Here is a 14495-nt window from a genome sequence, read left to right on the forward strand (position 1 = left end):
GCCAGGTACAGCCTGTATTTATGAAATGGAATGTGGCCACTTTTTGCCTGGGGCATTGCCATTATTTAATTACTGTTTGCTTTCATTCTGAATAATGTCACCACTATTGTTCCGCATGGTCAATTTTGATAAATGTGTACCGCTAGTTTTTGATGTTCTTATTGATAATAAATTGAGCAATTTAGTACCATTTATCTTGTTGAATTTCATCATTTCAATACACCCCTGGCAGTAAATAGCAGACATTGGTATGCCAATAATTTTGCCTTTACGGCCTGAAGAAAATATTTAATTGCTTGTTAGCCTATTTTAATGTGAATTGATAACCATAATCCGCACTATAACAGTTGGTATGGGGCTTTGTAATTTTAATATATTTTTTTCATACCTTGTTAATGCTTTTTTATGGTGCTTTTGTGTATTAGGTATATTATATAGCATGATTAAAAATCGCCATAAAATGTGTCTGAAGAAAGTACAAATGTTTATAATGTCATTATATGTGTGGTAAAATATAAATATTTAATAACAAAATAAACATATAATGAAACAATACTCTTCACTTAAAGTTACGTTTAAAAAATGTGTATTTAAAGTTGTTTAATTAGAATTCCTTATCAGGCTTCAAGCAGAGATTTAAAAACATTTATTATATCCCAACAAAAACAAGGACTGAAGTTACAAACATGGAAATGTCTTCTGTTTTTCAACTATTTATGTGCAACAACAACCACAATTCAATACATTTATATTCATAACAAAGGAGAAGAATGGGTAACTGTAATCTGTTTAATCTTTAGAAGATCCAAATCTCTAAAGATAAACATTAATGACAAAGAAAATTCCTTATGCATTCCAGCGGATAATTGTATTTACAATGTAACAAACATATGCCCATAATCAAGGTCTCAAGATCTTTTGCCACTGACCTGTGCCAGGTTTTCTGTAGAGACCCACATTCCTGGCAATCAGAATATAAGTGATGCAACAAATAAAAGTTGTTTTTTGTTCTGCACTTAATCCCATTATGTGTGAAATTATCTCAGTGTGTTGTAATTGCTGATGAAAATAAGTGTGAATAACTGATAGTATGATGGGATTAACACACTTGATTAGCCTGTTACTTCTTTATATAAATATTTGATGAATTGGATTGGTTTTTTGTGTCTGGGGAATATTTATACTGGTGCTTTATCTCAGGGTCCCAATTATTATTGATTTTTTTCTCTGATGTTCTGACAGGTCCGACAAATGACAGGAAACATGTATGTGTCTGTTGGTATCATACCATGTAAGTTACCATAATTTGGAATATTTTTTTTAATACTTTTTGTTGCCACAAGTGTAAGTTTACAGCGGATTAAAGATAGTCTGAACATTTGAGTGAATGATTGCTTCCTGTAATGTTGTCAAATCGATATGAAAATACTATTTTTCATCTTTTTGGAACAGATACACATAATTAAATAGTTCTTAGAAATCAGGGAGTGAAATACCACTTATGAAATAGAATCATATGATACAGCATTTATAAATTATCATCATTTTAAATAGACAATTTTATAAAGCGTTACTAGTGATTCTGTTGTCTCATTTATTTATTTTAACAACATGTGCATCACTTAAATCCAGTATACAATGCTATTTGGTTTTTCACTGAGTCTGGATGGCTTGGTGGTTGTGACAATTTAGCCTTTGAATCCAAAGGACACTTGTTGGAGCCCTGCTAGAGACATTTTTATCCCCTGCCAAAGGCAGAGGGATATAGTTTTGACATTGTCCTTCCGTCCATCCGTCTTTCTGTCACAAACTGTTTAGTTAAGGCGGAGAATATCTATTCTATGAATTTGCTTGTTGTTTTTTTTCTGAATTTCTTTTTTTTTATATAGTAATGATCTAAGGTTCAGTGTTTAAAATCCATCTATTTAAGGCATTTACTGACACACTTAAAAATGTTTCAATCTTGAATTCTTCCTTAAAATGATTATGAGATTTAAATACTACTAAGAATATCTCTTGAAACTCAATTTACCCTAAGTGGAGTACGCTACACTGTTTATCACTAACAAGTGAATGCTGTTTGCACAACGTATTTGTAAAATTCTGAACTAGGACCTTATGAAACACATTCTGATCTCTTTTACTGGTAATAGTGGCAAAGGCCAGTTGTCCAAATATCATTGCTATCTCAAAACAATTGCTGCCAAAGAATGTTTCTCTCTTTGTTATCATGAATGGAACATCTTTCAGGAATGTTATCATCTGGTGATATCTAGTGATCAAACAATCCATAACCTGTGCAAACAGAAAATGTGCCAAATTATCACCTTAGTGTAATCACCTTGTAAATAAGAGTCACACATGGTCCTATGCTTTATGACTGCAGGCTCAAATTCCTAAGGTTGGGAATTTCACACCTTTTGTGAGGTGCTTTTTGAGGGTCTTATATATTTGGGAGGGGGTTGGAGAGGGGTGCTGTGTCTGCTTATGAGGTCGATAGTTTTAGTGAAGACCATTTTGTGGCTGAAATTCATTCTCTTGTCAATGTTGACATGAATGTTTCATTGAGTGGTAATTGCTTTTATACTTTCATTTTTGGAATTGTTCGTGATAGATTCACAATTTAATAGCATTTTCTTTCATTGTTCACTTTTTGGAACATATTTGCAGCTAACAAGTAATGACCTACACTGTTATTTTTATTCCCACTGACATTCTTCGGAGAGCAATACTGTTCTGTCTGTTTTAACAAGTGGAGGTTATGTCAATGCTACAGCAAGGAATTTATAATAGCATCTTTAAAAAAAAATCAGAATTTTACTGCAACAATTATGTTGGGCTTAACTGATTCCTGTTTCATAATGTGAATATCTAGGTAATAATAAGCACACTTGCAATGATTCATATTGGGAATAACTATGTAATAAGCACTCTTTCAATTTCTGGATACTTCTTCTAATGGGAGATTGATGTGTCTGGCTTACATATGCTGGAGAATCTTGCATTCCAGAGTGCTTAAGAGCATAGTGCAATTGCTTGCTTAGTCATGCTGAACGAATTTAAGAATTTCAGGTAGTTATTGTAGCCATAAATCATCATTACTGGTACTTATAGAAGGAGTTATGAACTTAACGTTTTTGAATTTTGCAATTTTGTAACTGCTTTCATTCCTATAAACTCATTTATTATGGTATAACAAGTATTGAGTACCAATAAAAGTGAGGGAATAATGCCATGATAAACCCTTTCTGATAAGAATGCATAGCCTTCACTTTTGTATGTGTGGCATTCAATACACGTCCAAAATACAAAAAAGCAAAATAAAAGTTTTACACCAGCAAAATCTTTTTTTTCCATATAAATAAGTAAATAAATAAATAATCAATATATCTGGTTGAGTTGGTGTTTTTTGGACGACACTTTTAATTCTCTGCTTGTCTGAGTATGTCAAGTCATTCATTGAACATGTTTTCACCCTGACTGTTGAAAGCAGAATTTATGTCTCAGTGTGAACATTCCAAATCCTATTCCTTTCAATGCATTATAAGTAGGTGAACATAATTTTTTTATATGAACGGCTGTGCAACATTCTTTCCTTATTTATGTGCATACAAGAGAGTTAATCACCTAAACCTAACAACATATTTGCAATAGAATATGCATATTTTATAGCAGGTCCACGCTATGAAGTGGTGTAAAATGATCGTAAATTGAGACGCTTAATCCCCACTCATACATTCCAGGCTTCGTTTGTAGAGATAAGAAAATTAGACCCTGCCAAGGGAGCTAGCTGTCTTCGTACTTTGTACCAAAAATTTTTTCGCCAATGTCTGCAGACAGATTTATTTGTATGATGTCAAAGATCTTAAGTGTATAGCAGCACAAAAAATACTATCTGTTACATGCTTACAAGAAATCACTTAATTAAACATGTACATTTATCAAACAGCATCACTGTTATAGTGTGTTTATGGTTCACCAAATGCTTTTACCAGTATATGATTCTGTCAGTATTCTGATTATTTAAGTGATGTTTGTTTATTACCAACCAGTATTTCATTTTCCTTATTGGCTTAAAAAAATAAGATATCTAGGTATAATTATATAAATTAACCAAAGCAGTTTGTTTTCTTCATGTGACTTGTTAGCACAGTTAAGGAATTGTGTGCTCCAGAATGTGTGACATTTCAATGCATGGCAGACATGGAAATGTTTGTCTTAACTTTTGACATTTGTCACAAAAGATTGATAAACCGTATGAGCAATGTCAACAATTAAACCCAGATAGCCGCATATATTGCTCGAAATGGGCCTATCACCGTTATATCTATACATAGATAGGCTGCTATTGCACTAAGTATTTAAATGATTTTCAAGTATTAAGTCCTGTTTACTTAAACATTGCACCCTACTGAGATGGCATGCTACCAACGCATTCCAGAGTTATCAGACCATGCAAGGTTTAACGTTACAAGTATGCTGTATTTCAAAACATGCCTAGCGCGGTTTACAAGTCCGGTCACTCGGCACAATGAAAATAGCGATCTGAAATCAAATATGTATTGGCACTGGTACAGAACAGGCGGTTTTTAATGGACGATATGTAATTCAGTAGTTGTGAATCTCAAATATTTACGTGACGTCAATGGTACTAAGTGATTTTTTGTTGTCACCCCTTCATAAGAGCATGAAATAGAGGCACTGTTTTTGTTCTATTCAGAGTTTGGATTGAAATGTTGGCGACATTGTTACAGATTTGTGGATAAATCTTGTGTATCCTGCACCAGAATGCCTTAAAAGGAGATTAACAAAATAGCACAGTGGATTATCAGTGTATTTCAAGATAAAAACTGTGATAATCCAAGAGATAATTTTAAAATTAGTAACGAGCGTTTAGTGTTTGGAGTTAGTACAGATTGTTGATAGTGTCATTTGGTTTTGATGAAGAATGGTGTTGGATGTTTATACGACTGAAATTGGAATAAATAACTTAGAAATGATTCTTAGTGGTAGGGAATATTATATTGTTTTTGTTGAATTCTTTGTGATACAAAAACTTTGTTATAGCGTAAAACAACATAAAAAAAGAGTTGTTTAATGGTATTTGTAATTGTTTTAATATTTCATGTCAAACAATATGGTATATTTGTCAATGGAGATGAAAAAGTTGCTTGTGTTTGATAACACTTAGCTCTTTGTTTGTTTGAAAAATTGGTTTCTTTGTTTTGTTTGAAACTTTATTGTGCATGTAACACAATTTTGCGATTGATAATGACATACTTAAATCACACAGAAAATTTGTGTCTCAGAATTGTTTTTGTACCAACAGAACAAAATAAACATTCTAAACAATACATACATGAGTCAGTTGCATAATGTGTTCAATATTAAAACTAAATATTTTCTTTTGAAAGTAATAAGGCATCTTTTGAAACCTAGTCCAAAGGTTTCTCTCATACCGTAGCATTTTATTATATCACATGTGACTTTTCAATGTTATATTTCCATTTACCCATGTGCGTATAATTTTCATATACCATGAATTATTAGAACATAATATATCCTGGTAGGGCTAAAATTTTAAAGATGACCTTTACATGGGGCAAAAAATAGTGGCAATATGAACTGCCTTTCCAGCTTATACATGTAATAGGTTAACCTACTGTAGAGGCTTATAAAAATGTATTTAAAAAAAGCATGATGATAAGCTGTGGATTTTCATATACTTTTTGCATGTTCAATTTATTTGTTCTGAAAGTACAGCATGTGTGTTCAGTATAACCAAATAAATCATAGGCATCTTTGACAGTGCAGTAAATATTCCCCCCTCAAAGAGTAATGTTGACTTTGGCCATCGTTCACCTGGGGTGCAATATTATTAGTACACCCCTCAACTGCATAATGATATATATTTATATTATATTTATCAAGCCATATTCAATTATGTAAAAAAAATGTATTTTCAGATTACAGTTTGACTAGCCCTGAAGACCTATACAGAGAAATCTACACCAACATGTCACAGTTTCGAGAGCCACCTCCTTATCCTGGTCTTCCAAAACAGAGCAGCAGCCAAACTGGTGAGAAGCCGATAAATATCAGGGCAGACAACAAATTTTAAACAACCAGCACTTTGTTAAACAATAACTTGTTTGTAAAATGATGAAAGTGAGTAAAGATCTTGTGTTATAATATGTTTACAGAACTTGTTTTTAAACTAAATATTTGTTATTCTTATTAACTGCACATATAAATGCTTAACGAATAATGGACATTAAAAAGACATGAAATGGCAAGGATTGATGTCAGATGGTGTAATTTTTCAAATTAAAGTGATTTAATGTTATACTATATAATCATTTTTACATTGTCATAATATTAAGGGATGTACCCTTTTTGTAGGATAAAACAAAGTTTAGTTTCTTTAAAACTGTGAACTTGACAAAAAAAAGTATCAATTTCTTTTGTTCAAAATGACTTAAATTATATGAAAAAAAATGGTTAGACAATATTGGTCAGTGGTTTCAAGACAATATTATTTCTCGACCTGTTGCATAAGCCTTATAAGGTCATCAATGTTATAACTATTCACAATGATCTCATTCTTCTTTCAGGTTTACATCAGAGTTTCTCTGGTAGTGAGGCAAGCACTGATGTTTCAGTATCGTCCAATGAGAATCTAGCAAGCGGACAGCGACAGGAACCGCAAGGGGAGGAAACTCAGGTTTCGTCCCCGCATCTGGTTTACGATGCCAGCGGCTTCAGCGACTACAGTATCATGGCTCGCCTAGGTATGCCCGCCTCAGAGATCGACCAAAAACTGATGCAATCGTCAAATACACCGCATATATATGTGACACCAGGAAATGGTGTTTATTCTAGTGTTCACGGACCGTATATAGCTACCAGCGTCAATTCTCCAGCTCATGGTTTGTGTCATGTTACCCATTCCCAGACCCAGAATCTCTATCATTCAAGCGAAAGTGGATTTTCGGGCAGTGAAAGTTCAAAGCATCAGTTAGGCGGAGAAAGTGACTCGAGTACAAATATTTCCCGACAAAGTTCAGGATTTTCGTGTGACACTTCTCTAAGCTCAAATTTGACCTCACCTAGTGGCGTAACATCGTACAGCAGTTCAACTTTGTACGCAAATTACCCTCAACAGTGGACTCACAGTGCAATGGACTACGGCTCTCCTCAGATGAGCAGACCTCAGGCACATTTAAATTTTCAGAAGCACCATCTCAATCAACAACTCCAGCAACAACAGTTACCCTCATTCATGTCACACACATCCATGCATTCTGGGCAGCCACACATGAACCTGAATCATTTGAACAGCTCGCCCCTGCCCCCACCCCCTACCTACCCGGGCTTTCAAGGTCACGAGGCAGCCAGGAGGTCATACGAGATTCTGGGCAAGACGGAAATCCCAGGGTCAAGGTCACAGCCGGAGTTGAGCCACCTGCTGGACCAGCGGGCTCAATACCCAGGGGTCATACATACCCCTGGGGGTTCAGGCTCAGACAGAGGATCCCAGCATTCTCTAGAGCATTGGTAGGTACTGGGTCTTCCCAGATAAGTTGAAACCAACTTTTGGTCAAATGTGGGGCCAAGTTTTCTAAATTGGGATTGAAGTTCTGCCAATCTAAAAAAACTACAAATAACTGCCTGAAATTCCTAATTGAAGGTGTTAAAAAAAGACAATTATTTAAGTTAGCATATTATAATGTTTGATACCCTTATTCTTAATTTGAAAGTATTTGTTAGCAAAACAAAACAACACAGATTTCCAAATTTTAGTCAAAATAAAAGAATTAATTAATTCCCAAAGTGGTGAAAGAGAAATATGTTTTGATGATTTATGTTTGATTAAAGAAATATATAATGTAAATTGTTACTCCCATAGAAATTTTTAATTGATTAATGATAAATATTTTCCTCTTTTGAAATTTGCACAGGCTAATCTGTTGTGAGACTTTACGCACATATTTTTATTGTTCCCATGCAATAAGCAGGATTTTCTCAGAAGCCCCGGCTCATATCTTTACAGACCTCAAGCAATGTTACTGATATGCTCATTAGTGGTGGGGATGATTTATTACTTAAGAATGCATTCTGTCACAAGAATGTACTTGATGAGTTATTGTACTTTAGCAGGATTGTAATGGCAATTGAAATTCAGAAGAAATTATTTCAGCATGAGAATTTATGATGAGAACATCAACACGGAAAGGAATCGTTAATGAAATACATATACTTAACAGTATTCAAATTAGTAAAATCGTGATATTCTGCCAATCACAACTTGAACTTTATCAACGCTAATATATATAATTCATGATTAACTGTGTTGATGGAACGTTTTTGTTTCCGCTTACAGGCCTCGTGTTAGAAAACGGCATTCCTTAGGTAATTTGTCTGATTGATGTTGGTCGTATACCTCCTGTAATGCCAATTATGATCTGTAGTTATATTGTGGTAAAACATGGGTCAATCAGGTACACATTTTTGTGTGTTCAATTTAAAATAAGAGCAGGTACATATTATTTTCATTTAAAGCCATAAACAAATTGTGTGGGTTTGATTTAAGTATTTCATAATAACCCAAGGAGCACTTGAAATTATTTCAGCATTTTTGTACAAAATCGTGATGGTATGTCGCACTAGATGAACTTGAATATTTGACACTTCAAATATTTCAATAAGCTTGTTTTTCACTAGGTTATTTTGCGATTGTTCAGATTTTTATGTGTTTAACATTTTTAAAAGACCAGTGGGAACCAGTTTTTCAAGCGTGAATGTTTGATATTTCATATGTTTGATACCTTTGAAACTAAAAAGTATATAAAAACAACTTAAAGGAAAAAAAGAATTATTTTTTATGTATAAGCTTGTTGTATTTTTTCATTTTAACCTATTTACATTTGTGTGAATTTTATCTATTTTTTTATTCAATTACTTTTGGGGGAAAAACTGAAACATATCATCAAAAACACTGCAGTCACATGCTAGTATATACTGCACCTAATCTTGAGCAGTAAACAAAGCAAAATCCTGTAAAAACTGTCCCTTTCCTGAACCAGAAAACGGAGCCAACTTTTATTGTCTTATTCATAATGTCTGTTTATTCAAAATGTCTGTCCGCCAATTATCTTCAATGCAGCATTCCTCTGTTGTTTATAAATACGTAAACTGGTTTAAGTCGTCAGCGGCTGAATGGGCTGGTGGCGTGCCAAAAATGTTAAGTACTTTAGTGTATGGCATTGCTTGTGGATGAGTCACACCTTTGGGTGTAGAGTAGTATTCAAAGGGAAGTAACTAAGTGTTGATTTAAGGGAAGTAATTCAGCATTGGTTCTTGGATTTTGAACAGGGACTTTGTTTAATAAGATATATGCTTGATAAGATATAATAATATATCACACAGATTTGCAAAAAATAAATAATTTTTTTTTTTTTAAGTATTTAAGTTCATTATCATGAAATAAAGAATATATTTTTTAACAACGTGAAATAAATAATCAATAGAACACCACATAGAATAAACATGATTGTTTTCAAAAGGCTCATTCAGAATTAGTTTATGAATTTGTTAACTTAAAATGTATCTAAAGGTTCACTTTTTTCTGCATGTATGTGCATATATATGAATGACTGTCCATGTTGTATTTGTGGGTGAATGTCTATATGTAGTACTAGCAAAAGCACAACTAAAAACATATGACAGCGGAGTACTCTCCAATATGAAAACTGTTGACTCTTTCAGTGCTGGAACCGAATTTTGAAGGCCTTTGCAAACAGTTTGGATCCAGATGAAAATCCATCAGGATCCAAACTGTTTGCTATTCTGATGGTATTCTTTGAAAAAAATTGAAGAAAATGCTAATTTCAGAATTTCAGCAGACGACATTTTAGCAGATGACAAATTTCCCAGCATGCAAAGAGTTAACTATAAGATAGAAATTATTGTATTTCCAGTGTGGGAGATGGCTCAAGATATGCTGATATAGACCAAATAGCCTTCAAGGCAACAAGCATGGTCAACGTCCTTTCGGAGGAGAACCATGCCCTTAGACAGAAACTTTCCGTCTTTGAACGCAAAGTCATGTTGCTACAGAAGGTATCCTGAATACTAAAATACTTGTTGCTTTTCATTTTCTCATTTCATTTTCTGATTGTTGTTTTGGAAAATGTTTCATAAAAGTGTCTTTATTGAAGATTTTATGCGTGGTACTGACACCCTAGTGGTTAAATTCCCATATATCAACTCCAAATTTGTGTTGATGTGGTATAAACAATTGTAACTTTAAAACTAGGAGCGGTGAAATCAACTGTCTTTGAATTATTGACAAGTAAACATTATTTTTGTGTTAGATTTACCTGATTACTGCTTCAAGATGAAATCAGCTTTTTTTCCAATATAAAGGTATTCAAATATGGCCGTTTTATGTAAAAATGGGTCTTATGCCATATTCGGCCTGCATAGCTCCAGACGTCTGGGCAGTCTGGGCAAAAGCTACCCTTTCCACTTTAAAGTAACGCAAGACAAAGTGGTCTCATTAGTTGACACTGTAGCTGAACCCGTTAGCTATGATGCCCTCAAATTGCATTAGACATAATTGCGCGTGGTATGGCTGATTTCACCACCTATGAAAAACTTCTTTTTATTATTGAACCCCACATTATCACCCTTTATGTTTTGTTTACCCTTGCACAGTTTGAGATGGAGCTACAAAACGTCCACGAAGGCTATGAATCCCTTCAAAAGTCTTCCAAAAAAATCATCCAGAAGGAGTCGGCGATGAAGAAACACTTGGAAGAAGAGCTTAAGAAGCAGAAAGCTGTGAACAACAGTCTGATCCAGCAGCTACAGAAGGCTGGGCTACCGGTGCCAGATGCCGCCATCTTGGCATCCGTGGAGCCCAGCGATAGCAGCATGGTCCACCTGCTTGCAAAACGTGAGTGACCATGTGTGGAAGATGATCGATTTGTTTGTTTTCAATTTTGATTTTGTTGGTAGTTACCATAACATAGGGATGTTAGTAGAACTTATAATGACATGACAGTTCAAGATGACAGTAAACAAAATGATAACAATTTGATAAAAATGTTGATGATTACATGTTATAATTTAATAATAGTAATGAAAAGAAGAATAATAATAAATAAATATACAGTTGTGTTATGTAGGATTTTAAATTTGTAAACTTAATTATAAATTTAAGAAATAAAATAAGCTCTGTGGGTAAACTTTAATCATGGACAACCCTTTCTGATTTTATGGAATTTTTCATTTAAAGGAAGTCTCTTCGTAATGAAAACCCAGTCTAGGCTGAAAGTGCTGTCCCCAATTAGCCTGAGCAATCTCACAGCCTGAGCAATCTCACAGACTGAGCAATCTCACAGACTAATCTGGGAAGACACTTAACTCTTTAAGTGCTGGAACCGAATTTCGAAGGCCTTTGCAAACAGTTTGGATCCAGATGAGACGCCACAGAACGTGGCGTCTCATCTGGATCCAAACTGTTTGCTATTCTGATAGTATTCTTTGAAAAAAAAATCGAAGAAAATGCTAATTTTAGAAATTCAGCAGATGACATTTTAGCAGACGACAAATTTCCCAGCATGCAAAGGGTTAAACGCACATGAATTTAGCTCCGTTTTCTCAGAGAGCTCAAATATTATAGAATTACTATACTATTTTTGTGACTGTTACATTGGATTTTTAGATTGCTAACTTAATTATGAACTGTAGGAATTATAATTTATGTTTAATCTGTTGATGGTTGCAGACAAGGAGGTGCTGGGTATCAAGGAGAGGCAGGAGATGGAGATAGAGGCCATGAAGATGACCATACAGGAGCAGAGGGCCCAGATTGACATCCTCAGGAACGTGCAGGCCTCACAGATGAGGCTGGATGAGGAGGTGAGGGGATAGTGTGTGTGAATCTGGTGCGAGAAAATGGGGCTTTATGCAAGTGCGTAAAGTGCTGTGGCAGATAAGCCTGTGCAGTGTGCACTGGTTTGTCCGGGACAACAAGTGTCATCCCAGATTAGTTTGAGTAGTCTGCACAGGTTAATCAGGGACAACACTTTCGGGTTTGAGTGGATTTTTTAAAAGACTTCCATTTAAAGAATCTGTTACATAACAGATCTATTACAGCTATAATAAGACTTATGCTCTAGTTTCAGGATTTAAGACAATTAAATTACCAATTTTTCAGAAATTCTCATCATTTCTTGCTTTTTATTTTTGATGTCATTCAATAAAATTGAACATTTTCAATTGTTCAGGAGCGTCGCCAGCAGCTCCTGGCAGAGTACGATGAGGAAATCAAGCAAGAGCTTGCCTCAATAAAGGCTGCATACGAGAAGAAAGAACAAACCGAGACCAACATACGACTCAAACTCGAGAAGGAGCTAGAGTACTGTCGACGACATCACGTCTCCGCGAAGTCTCAGGTGTCGTCCAATGCGGGGGCTTGTGGGAAGGGAAAGGATGGCAAGGCGGAGATGAATGTGGACATCAAGAAACTCTTGGAGGAAAAAGAGGCCAAGATTCTACAGCTGGAGAAGGAATTGATACAGGTATGTGTAGCTCTGTGTCATAGCTGGAGAAGGAATTGATACAGGTATGTGTAGCTCTGTGTCATTGGGTCATATATCGGTGATACAGGTATGTGTAGCTCTGTGTCATTGGGTCATATATCGGTGATACAGGTATGTGTAGCTCTGTGTCATTGGGTCATATATCGGTGATACAGGTATGTGTAGCTCTGTGTCACAGCTGGAGAAGGAATTGATACAGGTATGTGTAGCTCTGTGTCATTTGATACAGGTATGTGTAGCTCTGTGTCATGAAGGAATTGATACAGGTATGTGTAGCTCTGTGTCATGAAGGAATTGATACAGGTATGTGTAGCTCTGTGTCATTTGGTCATATATCGGTATACAGGTATGTGTAGCTCTGTGTCATTTGGTCATATAGAGAAGGAATTGATACAGGTATGTGTAGCTCTGTGTCATTGGGTCATATAGAGAAGGAATTGATACAAGTATGTGTAGCTCTGTGTCATTGGGTCATATATCGGTATACTTATATTTACCAACTTCATGTTTTATTGCGGTGTGTATTCATTTCTGTACTGACTAATTTTCCTTTACATGGTTATGGCTGATACATTTTCATATTAATTATTATTACTCTTGTAAATGGGTTAAAACGGTCTATATGGGTTTGATTACAGAATTTGGGTTCTGAACTATTGGATGTTATATTGATAGGTGAAGCAGACACATTTAACAACATGTTTCACACTACTCTACGTCGTAAGTCGAGTCTTAAGATGATTTTTTATTATTTTCTTTCTTAAACAAATTTATGTTATTTTATTCCCGCAGTGGAAGGAACAACAGCTGGAAGAGAGTATTCGCAAGTTGAAGCTACAAGAGTCATTAGAGACCGACTCCTTCAGTCGACTTCCAGCGTACGACCAGTCTGGGAGCATGTGTTCCTCTAGCATGTGTTCGTCCACATGTTCGAGCCTCTCCACGGAGACCTTGATCAACGAGGCGAAGGCAGACAAGCTGAGACAGATGGAAGAGGTCTACAAGGCAAACAGGAAGGTGGCCGAACTGGAGGCTAGGTTGGACAATATATTTTCTTATTTATTTTAATTACAAGACTTGTTTTCCTTCATCCCTTTACCACTTATATATGCACATTGAAGCTTTTTTATTCCCTTTTAAAATATTGTAATAATCATTTATTTATAAACAAACAATTCTCTGTGTGTATGTGTGTGTGTTTGTTTTCTGCAATTAACCATAAATAGTACCATTTCAGTGAACATGATTATTGCTTTAATGTTATCCTTATTCATACTTACATGTACAACTGGTGTGTTTATTCTGTCTCATAATACTTGCATCAGCGTCAAGTGGAATTTGTTCTTTTGTCCATATACCAGTAGTTATGTAAGAAAATTCATATCTCTTTACAACTTAAAAGTATGATCTTATTCCAAATAAGTTGTTTAAAGAAAGAACCAACATATGTTTATATATAAAAGAATCTCCAATCTATTTGCAGTGTCAAGTCACTCCAATCTCAGCTAAGCGAAAAGGAAGCAATCTTACGTGTCTACCAGCGATCACCGATGACGCGCAGTTCAAGCGTTCACACCATCTACTGCACGCCCCACCACTCTCCCCGGCCGTCTCTCGTGGCAACGGGATCGCTGAGTCGACAGGGCAGCCATGACCCATCCAACTTTCTTGAGGTCTGCCACAAGAAGACGGGAAGTACCAGCGCTTTGGAGGCGTACAGCAAAATTTCGCAGGAGGATTTACTCAAGAAAATCGAAGACCTGAAGAGCGGGGTAAATACTTTTTTGGTTGGCTCAACATGTTTATAGTAATTTCTTCTGATATGATACTTTTTTCATGGCAAAAATGTTAACTAAATAATGCTGAATAGTTTGTCTTAAATTG

At 35.3% G+C, this 14495-nt stretch overlaps 2 protein-coding genes across 4 annotated transcripts in view; one reads left to right on the plus strand and one right to left on the minus strand.

Annotated features, from left to right (window-relative positions):
- Positions 1-14495, minus strand: part of LOC127868280 (serine/threonine-protein kinase Chk1-like) — a 141802-nt gene that overhangs the window by 90351 nt on the left and 36956 nt on the right. The window lies entirely within an intron of this gene.
- Positions 1-14495, plus strand: part of LOC127868279 (uncharacterized) — a 53155-nt gene that overhangs the window by 34356 nt on the left and 4304 nt on the right. For 2 of the 3 annotated variants that reach the window (XM_052409911.1, XM_052409909.1), the window contains exons 2-9: positions 5967-6080; positions 6615-7557; positions 9981-10122; positions 10720-10960; positions 11795-11928; positions 12297-12590; positions 13404-13648; positions 14095-14383. In XM_052409911.1, coding sequence (XP_052265871.1) covers positions 6017-6080; positions 6615-7557; positions 9981-10122; positions 10720-10960; positions 11795-11928; positions 12297-12590; positions 13404-13648; positions 14095-14383 — 2352 coding nt within the window. In that variant the 5' untranslated portion in view covers positions 5967-6016. Of the gene's footprint in view, positions 1-4521; positions 5010-5966; positions 6081-6614; positions 7558-9980; positions 10123-10719; positions 10961-11794; positions 11929-12296; positions 12591-13403; positions 13649-14094; positions 14384-14495 lie in introns of those variants that run through there. The other variant, XM_052409910.1, reaches the window with a different exon arrangement.

Source organism: Dreissena polymorpha, chromosome 2, assembly GCF_020536995.1.
Source record: "Dreissena polymorpha isolate Duluth1 chromosome 2, UMN_Dpol_1.0, whole genome shotgun sequence".
NCBI lineage: Eukaryota > Metazoa > Mollusca > Bivalvia > Myida > Dreissenidae > Dreissena > Dreissena polymorpha.